Here is a 12825-nt window from a genome sequence, read left to right on the forward strand (position 1 = left end):
TCAAGCTCCAAACTACCATAGAAATTAACACAACAAATCCAACTTAAAGCTAATGCCACCATGGGATTATAAGTTATATATATATGTTTCCAAATTAGTACTATAAACAAGACAAACAAGCTAGAACTCATCATCTGAATGGATTATCCTCGTTTAATTAGTATAAGTGTCCCAACATGGCAACAGGGAAAAAAGTAATTTTTTCAGTTTCTTGATTTTGTACACATATATCTGCAAGTGAAATATTATATCTTTGATTTTAGTTGTTAATTTTACTTTTGTTGCAAGGAGTTCGTGGTTTGAATAATTAAAATCTATTCATATCTTTGATTTTAATTGTTATGAAATATACAACATGTCGTTTTGTTTTTTCTTCATACTTCTGTCGCCGTACATGTTACTTGACAACAACGAGATAAAAACCAGGAGTTATCCCATTTTTTTTTCTTCTTTTTTCTTTTTTCCATAATTTTTGAGATTTAAGGCTCCGAAATGTCCGCCGTGAAAAAAAAAAAAAAAAAAAAAAAAAAGGAAAAGAAAAAGAAAGAAGAAAAAAGAAAGAGAAGAGACCTCCGAGGGGTGAAAGTGAAACCATGATTTAATCAAGGGACGGCCGGATGGCCGACATAATGCTCTTTCAATCAACGGTAATGAGAGGGCAATCAAGGGGATGGCCGACATACAGGGAGGTCCCACTTTTCTATTTGTCGGGCCGGCCATACTCAAATGAGCTGATGATTATATGTCTTTGAGGAGTGTCTTCTCCGTAATAGTCCACAAATAAAAAGGTACAAAAATGTTATTTTGTAATTTTTATTTAACTAAAATATATCTTATTTTATACGCTTAAATGAAATGAATGGTTGAAATTTATGAATTTAAAAATTTAAATGAAATCTCAATGCATTTCTTAGAAGTCGAGCACAGAAGAAAATAGCAAAACAAATTTGAGAAAAAAGAAAAGAAAATAGATGTCTTCAAGTGTAAGAAAAAGACATGGATCAGCTTTGTGTCCAAAGTCCAAAACGAGGAAAAAGAAACGCCAAAGGGTTTTCATCGACGAGAAGAAACAGAAAGGAAAGGGTAGTGGGAAAGCATTTGTCCTATATTCAATTTTCCTTGTCTCTATCTCCCCAAACCTACTTATGCTAACCCTTAGTTTAACCGAACAAATGTTACTCGATCTTTTATATAAAACCTAGCTCTGTTGACGGTGTCTTTCTCTTTCAGCCGCTAATTAGCATGGAGTCGGACCCACCATTTCACGAAGCCTACAAGCGCCTCTTCGACAAAACCATCGAAACTGGTGACGGCGCCAAAGATAACGAGCTTGTCATCGTCGAGGAATGCGAGCTTCCGTTGATCGACGTCGGCCGTTTAGGGCTTGGCGAAGCGGAGATCAGGGAGGAGTGCAAGGAAGAGATAGCTAGGGCTTCGCGAGAGTGGGGTTTTTTCCAGGTTGTGAACCATGGAATTTCCCGTGAGATTTTGGAGAAGATGAGGTTCCAGCAGGAGAGGGTGTTTAAGCAACCCTTTGAGAAGAAGAGCAAAGAGTACAAGTACTTGAACTTTTCAGCCGGTAGCTACCGTTGGGGCACCCCTTCCGCCACATGCTTGGGGCAGTTATCATGGTCTGAAGCTTTCCACATTCCTTTGATCGATATTTTGCCTTCAGCCGGCTTCGACAGTCTCAGGTAAATTATTAGGGCCTACTTTTCAATCTTTAATATTTTCGTTTGTTGAAATTGATGCGAAAGACAAATAGGGAGATAACAAATAAACCTGTAGAAAAGAACTCAATTGTCTGGGTGGTGTAGTCGGTTATCACGCTAGTCTCACACACTAGAGGTCCCCGGTTCGAACCCGGGCTCAGACACTTTCCTGAAATCCATTTTCTTCCTTTTTTACTTTTTATCATTTATCATTTTTTGGGTGAGTGAGAGAGATCGAGAGAGATCGAGAGAGAGTGTGTGTCCTTGTTTCGCATCAGTTTCATTCAGGGAGAGAGTACAAGAAGCTGACGTATAAGAGTCAGCCTCTTGTTGACAACATCACATGTAGATGTTTTTGAGCCACACCTTGTGGCTGATGGAGCCCCAGTACTTGACAATTTCGCAGTTCCATCGGTGTGCCACCAAATATATGAGCCACACCAGGTATGGACTTTGCATGCATGGCCTCTCTCTTTCTCTCTCTGGGGCCTAGCTAGGAGCATGACTGTGTAACCGCAGATCTACACCCAGTAGAGGTTTACTTGTTATCTATGCATCCTTGGATTTTCTTTGCCTGCCCCTGGCCCTACTAGTTATTTAATTCCGACTTAATTACTTGCCTTGTTATTATCCCAGCACAACAATGGAACAGTTTGCCGCAACAGTTTCCAGTCTGGCACAAAACTTGGCTCAGATTTTGGCTGAGAAAATGGGCCACAGCTCAACTTTCTTCCAACAAAATTGCTTGCCAAGCACTTGCTATCTTCGAATGAACCGATACCCACCCTGCCCTATCCCTTCAGAGGTATTTGGCCTCATTCCACACACCGACAGTGACTTCCTCACCATTTTGCATCAAGATCAGGTTGGTGGTCTCCAATTGGTGAAAGATGGGAGATGGATTGCTGTTAAGCCTAATCCCGAGGCTCTTATTATCAACATTGGTGACTTGTTTCAGGTAAATTTCACACCCACACAAAAAAAATATATATATATTTACAGTACTACAAGTTTTACTGCAACTTTTTTACAAACTCATTTGATATTACACACACAGGCGTGGAGCAATGACGTGTACAAGAGCGTAGAACACCGGGTTGTCCCGAATCCTCTACTGGAAAGGTTCTCCACGGCATATTTCTTATGTCCTTCATATGACACAGTGATACAGACCTCCCGTGAGCCTTCAGTGTATAGAAAATTCAGCTTTATGGAATACAGGCAGCAGGTGCAAGCGGATGTTCAAAAATTGGGTTTTAAAATAGGGCTTCCTAGGTTTCTTGTGTAAAGCCAACACAAGTGTGTGTTAATTCATACATCGAGTACTAGGTAATGTTGGGAGAGAGAGAGAGAGAGAGGTGTAGTTGAATTAGAAAATAATTAAGAAAGGTATATGAGTTTTCAGCATGATTAATATTCCATGCTGGTTCAATTGTTCCGTGTGATCCACTATAACGCAAAGAAATTTTTTTCGGATATTGTGCTTGAGATGGGACTGTGATACATGCATTTAAATCTTGGGATACAAATTCTATTAAATCAGTGAATAAAAAATTATAAATTTAATTACTAAATTAATATGTTGTCACTCTCCTTCAATTCAACGCAATATATATATATAGGGATTAAACTTTGTAATTAATCAGGATTCAAACTGATCGAGGACAGAATCAAAAATTCTTATCGATCGATAAGAATCAAAGTATATATGAATGAGAAATATATCAAGATTGAAGATTAAATTAATATATAAAATATAAAAGTAATATAAATTTAATGTTAAGAAAAGATAAACAACAGAAAAGATAGAATAATTGTTTCTTAATATAATTACAGCCATACAAATCATATATATGATGCAATCAAGTGACCATTACCTACTAAGTTAGATATTGGATACCGCCTTAACCCTTTTTTTTTAAAAAAAAAAAAAGCATTAACCAAGATGAGAGATTGAAAATCTTTCCCGTAGTAATAGTCTGTTTGAGATTATGTTTAAGAAACAAAGCTTTTAAGTCAAAAAACATTTTTTGGCGAAAGCTTTATTTTTAAGCTTTTGTTAAAAGTGCGTTTTGACAATTTTTATAGTAAAAAAGTCAAAAACACTTCTAAAATTTTTTACCAAACATATTAGCTTTTGTTTAGCATGACTTTTTAAGTACTAAAAGTATTTTTTAAGCTCTCTAACGCAATCTCAAGCAGACCCTAAGTTATTCTCGCCTACTTATAAAAATTTAGATAATCTCTATATATTTGAATGAATAATCTCTATATATTTGTACTCGTTGGAGGGTAAATTTCTCTTTCAACTCACTCTATATATTTGCTAGGAAATAGAGGGGGCAACTAATTAAAGAGTTGCACTTAAACAGGCTACATTCTCTGTTATGAATTACAACCAAACAGGAGGATGCAATGCCTAACATGTGTATAATTTTTTAAGCGTTTTGATACCTAAAATTGGCTTAATTTTTATAATTTAAAATTTTACAACTCCTTTAAAAATGGTAGAGAATCTTAATCCCATCATGCCCACTAACTAGTTGATTAATTAGCAATTTATTTGGAGTAGCTAGGGTTACCAAATTCAAGGCACCAATCCCCAGATAGCTCATCATGTGCAAACGAGATTACTAACCGTCTATGTCCTTTTAGAAGTGCAGTCGTTGGTGTTTCAACTGCAATGATAGTATTATCTCTGCGTCATGACAGTGACTCTCGCACATATAGTCACGCAATTCAATCTAATTACTGTGGTCTTACGCAATTCCATCTAAATACAATGTTCAAATTCAAATTGAATTTCTCCTCTGCAGCACCTGTACGTTCCCACTGGAAGATGCTGGATTTGACTCTTTGATTTGTTAAGAATGTGATATCATATCATTTCCCTTCTGCACTATAATTCCCTCTACCTGAAGAAACTGAACTTGATTTTTTTTTATCACTAGTTATGGGAATCTAATATCCGATACGCATAAAAGTGTACGTACGATGCATATAATACAATTGATTTCAATGATCTTTTGAGTCATCATTTATCTAAAAAATAATTGTTTCTTGCGTATAGGTTTAAACTTTTCTTTAATAACTAACACGCTCAATAATTGAAGTGGAAAGTGAACGCTTTGATATTATATTCAATCACTATTTATCTAAAAAAATAATTACATAGACTTTACTTTGTGTAATCTCTAATATTAGTACTAGCTAGAGATGACCACACACGTATAAGAATTGATTTAGTTGAACACTTGAACTGAATCCCCAAATGAATCAAGGATTCAATTGACCTGGTCCATTATGCAAAAGTTTAAACTCAATCAATACTGTAAAATCTGAAGTCCATCATTTTGTACGGAAAAATCTTAGAGGTACTAAATTTTTTACTAAGATGATGCTAAGCTTATAATTTATAGGAGAAAATCAAAACAACTAATAAAGAAAAATGCTACGGGTACGAATGAATAAGGTCCACGTCATTTTGATATTCATATTTTAATAAAAAATTTGGTAGCCATAGCATTTCTTTCTTAAGTGTATGAAGAAGAAGGATTAAAACCCCCAAAAGTTAATTAATTTACTTCAGATTATGACAATAAGGTTATATATCTTTAAGAACTAATCACATTTTCTGAATTTTTCAAGGACAGTTTTGGAAATTGTAAAGAAATGGGTATGCTAAAAAAAAAAAAAAAGAAGGTTTCTTAGCCTTTTTTTTCTTTTTTTTTTTTGGGGCAAGACCAATTAAAATAAGGTTCTCTTAGAAAACTAATTATATTTTCTGATGTTTCATAGAGAACTTTGGAAATTGTAAACATGATCAGTAATTGAGTATGATAAAATTATTTTTGAAAAAACATGGGTCTTTTTTTTTTTTTTTGTTCCAACACCCAATTACGTACTCAACTTTCTATTTTACTAATTATAAGTAGGCAAGAAATGGAGAATACGAAACATATATATTGTGGAGTTAGAGATGAATGACGAATATGTGGAAGGAGACTATATATAGAAGAGCTGCTTGAAAAATGATGATTTTTTTTTTTTTTTTTTTTTTTTTTTTCCATATTGTTAAGGACTTGCAAAATAAATTGGAAGATGAGGATATTATGCTCATGGCGGTAGTGACTAGAAATTTGTGGCTTTGGAGGAATTTTGTGGTCTATATATGGACCATGGTGGGGTGTTTAGTCATCCTACTCATCTTGTAAGGAAAGCTTTGGAATCCTTGATTGATTTCGAAATTGATAATGCAGAGCCGCCACAAAAAAGGTTAGCGACAATGCTTCGACTCTTAGGTGGTTGGCGGTTACAATAAGTTTTGCTAAGGTCAATTGAGATGCAACTGTAAATAATAATAAGAAGAAGATGGGTATTGCGGTGATTATAGCTCCTCGACAATATGTCGCTGATGCCACTATTATTGAAGCCACGATGAGTCGACGACACTGAGGGTTGCAATTTTTGCTAAAGAATTGGAGTATCTAATGGTGGAACTATGACTGGATTCTCTAGATGGTACATGCATAAAGGAAGGAAGAAAATAATTGGTATAGTTTTGGCCAATTGATTGATGATGACAGGGTTGTAATGAATAGTTTGCATAATTGGAAGTTGAAGGTGTCTCATGTCAAGAAGAAGGTTAATGGAGTAGCTCATAGGCTAGCAAAGGAAATATTTCCTATTATGGATGAATAAGTCCATATGAGTGAAGCTCCCCATTGTCACAATATTGTAACTACTAATTTTCAAGTTTTGCCCTATTAATGAGAGATTGTTGGATTGATTTTTTTTAAGAAAAAATAGTCGAAACTATAGTCGTTTCTAACAGTATCAACATTGGTGAGATAGTATATATCATTACTTTATTAGAAAAAAATATATCATTACTTAAAAAAAAAAAACAAAAAAACGCTATTATATATGTATCTCTTATATTATATGAGTAATGTTATAAGTCTTTTTTTGTGTTACTTTAAGTAGGAGTGTATAAATGGTTGCGGTTAGTGGTTATTGGCTAAAACCGCTAAATTGCTAACCACAATCGCTTAAAGCAATTATTGGATTTTAATAACCGCAACCGCTCCGCTTAATAGTTATTTATTTTATAAAAGGTGGTTAGCGATTATTCAAACCAATAACCGGCGGTTTTAAGACCTTTTTTTTTTTTAAAAAAAAAAAAAAAAAAAAAAAGTGCTTTTGAAGTGTTTTGGGTCTTCATTGTACCTATTTTTTGAACTTATTTAAATAATTTTGGATCAAAGTGTTTAAAAAAAAAAAATGATGAAACCATATCCTTAACTGGTATTTAAAACAATACAGTTTTGGTGTTTAACACTAAAAAAACCTTGTTTTAATGTTATATTTTTAATAGAAAATAGAACAAAACATATATATTTATAGTATTATATATAAGGGTAGGCAGTTAACAGTTATTAACCGCCTTTTTCTACCCCTAAAACCGCTAACCGTCCTGCCTTAGGTGGTTAGTAGTTTTTTACAACAATCTATCAAAGCGGTTATAAGCAATTAATGGTTATAACCGCTCCGTTTGTACACCCCTAGCTCCAAGAATGATGTGATTTCTAAAATTATCATTGAATTTATTATTAATTATTATTATATTTTAATAAAATAGTATTTTTAAAAGTCGTCTCTCTCTTCTTCTTTTTGTTTTTTGTTTTTGTTTTTTTTTTTTTTGTTTTGTTTAAGACAAAAATAACACTGATAGAATTAACATGTACATCTCCCATATTTATCTTTTTTCTATCCAATAATTTATTTGAAAATGATACAGAAATATATGAAGAAAGATTATTTTATTTTATTTTATTTTTTTGAGAAACTTCACTTTAGCCCTCTGAACTTCTATTCGATTTTACAAACTTCGTGATCTTCTAAATCTCTTATTTTGAACCTCAGAACTTTCAATTATTTTTAACTGCTAAAATTAACGGAAGGGTTTTAATTGTGAGTAATTGGAAATTCAAGGGATCAAAAATGAGAGATTTAAAAGTTCAGGTTTGTAAAATTGGGTGAAAGTTAGGGGCAAAGTTATGTTTTTTTTTTTTTTTTTTTTAAATTTTTTTTTAAATAATAATAATATCGCTCTTGCTACACAATCTCTTTCGTTGTCAAAGCTCCAAACGAGAGAACTTTCAAAGGGAAATCTTGTAGTCTCATTTCCGGATGGCGCCAGCAGCAGCATTCCGGTGGTGCGCCGCCGTGTTAGCGCTGATGCTGTGTCTTCTTGTCTCCCCATCAACGGCGATCTATTGCGACGAGGACGATTGCTACGATCTCCTAGGGTCAGCTACCAAAATTTTCTCTCCGTTTCCGAATCTACCCCTTCATTTGTCTCAATTTTACTTCCACTGATCTATCTTCACCTGCATTTCTAGGGTTTCGCAGAATGCTAATGCTTCGGAAATCAAGAAAGCCTATTATAAGCTCTCACTAAAATAGTGAGTTCGTGATGTTATGATCTCAGATTATTTTCGGATTTCTCAAACTTTATTAATTTATTCGTTTGTTTGTTCTTGAAATTCAGCCATCCGGATAAAAATCCCGAGCCTGAATCAAGACAGCTGTTTGTCAAAATCGCCAATGCCTATGAGGTACTCTGGATCTTGCTTTTATATTGGAATTTAGTCATCCGGATAAATAAATATTTCTTTTCTTGTTCTGCTGATTTATTTGCTAAAAACTCACATTTCATTATCTCTTTTGTAGATTTTGAAGGACGAGGCGACGCGGGAGCAATACGATTATGCCATTGCTCATCCAGAGGAGGTAAACAAACAAAATCTTAAGTATTTATTCGGACATTTTTTGTGCCTTTTTATGCTGAAAGTGTGATATCTCGGATTATAGAAGTATTTTTTTAAAAAAATTGGGAAACACGAGAGGCTTGCGGGGCTGAACGTAGTTCTGCTCCTGGAAAGCTCCAATTGTAACTTTGACTCATTCTTTTGGGTAAAACATTTTGTTATGGTACTTGGAATAATTGGGTGCTGATTTACATTGGATTAGATTGTGGGTCGTTTTGTGAATTAGATCTTGGATCTTATGGATAGTAGGTAGTCTTGCGGATTAACATTGGTAAAATCACGTTCTCTTAGTAAGTGACTTAGCATTTTTAATTTGCTATAAATAGGATACAGGAAAAAATTGTACTAGTTGCTATATGAACTTTGAGTGTAGTGGTTGATTTACTTGGTCGTAAACTTAGTCCTTAGCTTAATGTCATAATGCTCTATTCGTGCAGGCCTTACGATTTTTTAAGTTATAGCTTTATATGACTGCAGTAGGAGCATTAAGAGTTGTTGAAGTGTAAGGGTATTCGCATTTTTAATTTGGTGTTAGAACTTCTATTTAAGTAGCATCTCTCTCTCTCTCTCTCTCTGTCTAGTGAATTGTCTGTGTGATATGATGACCGTCTTTAAATTAGTGTAATATTTTGAGTTATTTGCTTCCTGCCGCTGCATAATCATCTATCTTCCTCTCATTTTGTAGTGTACGTGAAAGTTGAGTTTCCCACAATTAGAATATTAGATTTGTTGAAATTTACATGTTTATGGAAAATGCTGTAACTGTCATCTTTTTTCTTTTCAGGTATTTTACAATACAGCTCGTTACTATCGTGCATATTATGGTCATAAAACAGTGAGTACATTTTTTTTTTTTTTTTTAATCTTAGTATCTGAGTGTTCTGTCTGGTTTAAAACTAAATGTGATGGTAGATAGACTAAGATTTGCATTTCATTCAAATTGTCATTAAAATTGGTTTATGCATCTACTTGCTAGGATCCCCGCGCCGTCCTCGTTGGCCTTCTTTTGATTCTCTCAGCATTTCAGTATCTCAATCAGTGGACAAGGTATAATCAGGTACTGTGACATATCAAGTATTGAAACATGATGCCATATGCATCTTGATGTTAGACTGTTCCATGGATGTGCTGAATGTTGCTAAGCTAGTATTGCTCACAAAACTTGGAAGTAACCTGAAGTTAAGACATCACAGTATTAGTTGGCATAGCTGATGTTACTTGCATGTCTGGAGTTCTACAAAAGTCTTTTTCTTTTCTATACTGCAATATACTGCTCTTACTGTTAATGGTCAGAATTTAGAGTGTACAAGAATAATATTTTTTTTAAAAAAAAATCAGCAGTAGGATAAGAGCGTATGTATACCTTTTTTTTAAATTTTTTTATGGGGGGGGTGGGTGGGGGGGATATCACACATAAAACTCAGAAAGTGTGATGGATTTATTTTACATAACTCTTTTAATTCTTCTTGTTCTAGGCTGTAGAAATGGTCAAGAAGACACCTGCTTACAAAAATAGACTACGAGCTTTGGAACTCGAACGCAGCGGAGGAACTACAAATAAGAAGAAGACTAACAGGCAGCCGAACAAGTATGAATTTGTCAAAAGCTTTTTGAAAGTTATTATAAGTTTCCATGGATGTTATTTTCTTCTATTGATGATATGTCCAATGCCTTCTCCCGTCCTTTTTTAGGATTATTCTTTAGCTACTCCCTGATTTTGATCTTTCTATTTTATGATTCTCAGAATATTGTTGGGTTATGTTATTATGGCAGGAAAATTGAAGAAGATGTTGGACAAGAACTTGAACTACAGATAAAGGGAGCTGAAAAGCCCTCCATCTGGGATCTTGTTGGTCTCCGCTTCGTGCTCCTACCTTACAGCATTGGAAAGGTTCTATCCTTGTTCTTATTCAAGAATATATTAAATTTCTTTTATAAGTAATCAAGATATCATTAAAATTGTAAGGCGCTCCAGGTACATAAGGAGCATACAAGAGAAACCATATAGTTAGAAGGAGTAAAAAGAATAAGAAAATCATGATAACTAATCACCAAAGGATAAACAAAAGCAATTGTCCAAAGATGCATGGTATTGAAAAATAAAGACTTAATCTCCTCCAAAGTCCTCTCACGGTCTTCAAAACTTATGTTATTCATTTTCCTCTATAGACACCACAAAAGGCACGAAGACACCATTTTCCGTACCTTTGTAATGGCATGGGCTCTTGCCTTTTGAATCATAATTGATGGACCACTCCAACCTTCTTCTTTTTTGATAAGTAATGGACCACTCCAACCTTCTTTATCTCCCTACTGCCTATGTTCCCAAGTTTAGAACTGGAGGCCGAGCCTTGATGACTATGGCTAGCTTCAACTTCAATAGCTGTTAGAATTGCCATAAACTGCTCCTAGAATATTTGTGGACTTTTGTTCTTCTTTTAGCCTTAATGGAGACTCTTTTTGTATACATCCTGAGTACTAGGGTTGCGCCCTTCTATGCTTTTCAATGATATGAATTAGTTAAAAAACAAAAACTGCTCCTAGAATCTCTGGCGCCCCCCCCCCCCCCCCCTCTTTTTTTTTTTTTTTTTTTTTTTTTTTTTTTTTGTGTCCAATTCTTCTGTCTTAAGAATGGAATATAATGACATAGAGCTGCTTGGAGGTTCCCCATGAAATGAGAACTTGAATATGTATTATTCAACAATAGTGAAGATGGCTATAGGTTCTTGCTGATCAATTTCTCTGGTAGTGTTTCTGCAATTAGTATTTGACTTAGATGCTGATCTTAGCTTATGGAACACAAAGATTAATGATTTAATTTTTTTTTATCCAATCCAGCTATTATTATGGACAGCTTGTTGGTTCTGGAGATATAAGGTGGTAAAGGCACCATATTCTTGGGAAGACGCCTCTTACCTAACACAAAGATCCCTCGGAGTTCCCTTTGATGCATGGAGAAATATTGGTGAGTAGAATTTAATTCATATAACCTTTTCTTATATTGGACCGGATGAATTTTGTTGGGCTATTAAGTGGAGTTTGATCTTTAGATGATATAATGCATGACACTCTTTACTGGGCAGAGGACCAATAACCCTGTTTATGAGAACCCATGGTTATGCTGTCCAATTTCATGAATCTATCATAACTTTGTCTGCCATATATTGTTTGTTTCCTTTGCCCATTCACGATTGACTTTTGGCCACACAAAGCCTTTACGAAGGATGCTAAACTAATAAAAAAACTTCCCATTATGTTTATGGAAATGGTTAGAGTTTCACTGATTAATACTTGGTGTGTGTTTATTAGATGATTCTACGAAGGAAGATCTTGTTCATAGACGTTTATGGGAGAAATCCAACTTGGAAAGCTACCTGTCTGAGACGCGGAAAGAATCAAAGCGCAGGCGATAACAGATTTTGTGCCTTTGCTTTCAAATACTCTTGGAAATACTGACGACGCAATTTTGATAAAGTCAACCTATACGGAAGAGTTTACTCATAATTATACTAAGATACGTCAACTGTCTAGGGGTTGGTTTATTTAAGTAGACTCCAGAGGTGAGCTTATGTTAGTTTTGTGGCGCCCTTGTTGGCTCTATTTGTTTTATTCTAATTTATAACCTTAGATGATTTACTACTTGTAAACCCATTATGAGATACACATTTTTTTCTTTTTATGGTCATACCTAACTTTATTATGCTGGCGAGTCTAAGTGCTCTGCTCTTTTATTTATTTATTTTTGGCCAATTTGTGAATTTACCATCTCTAAATAACAATTCTTGTCCCTTTTTTTTTTCTTTTTTTCCGAGTAAATAGCTTTGTGAATAAAAAGAAGGGTATTTGTAAAATACATTCGTGAGTCAACGCGTCAAAACAAGTTACACCCTCAATTTTATTTATTTTTTTTAACAGCTTAAGTTTATTGAAAAAGTGCAATAAATCTTTTTGTTGGTTTTCGATCTAAAATTTCAACTCTCTGATAATGCCATGTTAGGTTAAAATAATAATTTTTGATAAAAATTTAATAAAAAAATCAAATAAAAAGAAAAATTAAAAGGGTGGCCAACAGTGGGGCTGCCAACTCTAAGGCAGTTACCCATAAGTGTTGAGGTTCATATTGTTGAGAAACTAAATCATTCTTTCCTTAGAATGATCAGTTTTTTTTTGAAGTCCAAACATCCGATGAGATTAGTTCCTCTAAAAATAACGGAAATGTTAAGATTTGGGAGGATAAAATCTCTAATAATTTGCTGTTCAAATTGTAGCTTAGGAAAGAG

At 34.3% G+C, this 12825-nt stretch overlaps 2 protein-coding genes and 1 non-coding gene across 3 annotated transcripts; all 3 read left to right on the top strand.

The window, feature by feature from the left end:
- The first annotated feature begins 1242 nt into the window (after positions 1 to 1242).
- GA2OX8 (gibberellin 2-oxidase 8) lies at positions 1243 to 3000 on the top strand. The gene is made up of 3 exons (XM_059584252.2): positions 1243 to 1694; positions 2349 to 2670; positions 2770 to 3000. The coding sequence occupies exons 1-3, from the start codon at positions 1243 to 1245 to the stop codon at positions 2998 to 3000; spliced, it is 1005 nt and encodes a 334-aa protein (XP_059440235.2).
- Positions 1803 to 1876, top strand: TRNAV-CAC (transfer RNA valine (anticodon CAC)). The gene has a single exon. It is a non-coding gene; the product is annotated as a tRNA-Val (tRNA).
- Positions 3001 to 7856: 4856 nt separating the features above from the next.
- Positions 7857 to 12284, top strand: LOC132171384 (Chaperone DnaJ-domain superfamily protein). The gene is made up of 10 exons (XM_059582690.2): positions 7857 to 8023; positions 8117 to 8179; positions 8266 to 8332; positions 8448 to 8507; positions 9330 to 9380; positions 9522 to 9602; positions 10021 to 10133; positions 10319 to 10436; positions 11384 to 11510; positions 11855 to 12284. The coding sequence occupies exons 1-10, from the start codon at positions 7905 to 7907 to the stop codon at positions 11956 to 11958; spliced, it is 903 nt and encodes a 300-aa protein (XP_059438673.2). The 5' UTR covers positions 7857 to 7904; the 3' UTR covers positions 11959 to 12284.
- The last annotated feature ends 541 nt before the right edge of the window (positions 12285 to 12825 follow it).

Source organism: Corylus avellana, chromosome 1 (assembly GCF_965113065.1).
Source record: "Corylus avellana chromosome 1, dhCorAvel1.hap1.2, whole genome shotgun sequence".
Lineage (NCBI taxonomy): Eukaryota > Viridiplantae > Streptophyta > Magnoliopsida > Fagales > Betulaceae > Corylus > Corylus avellana.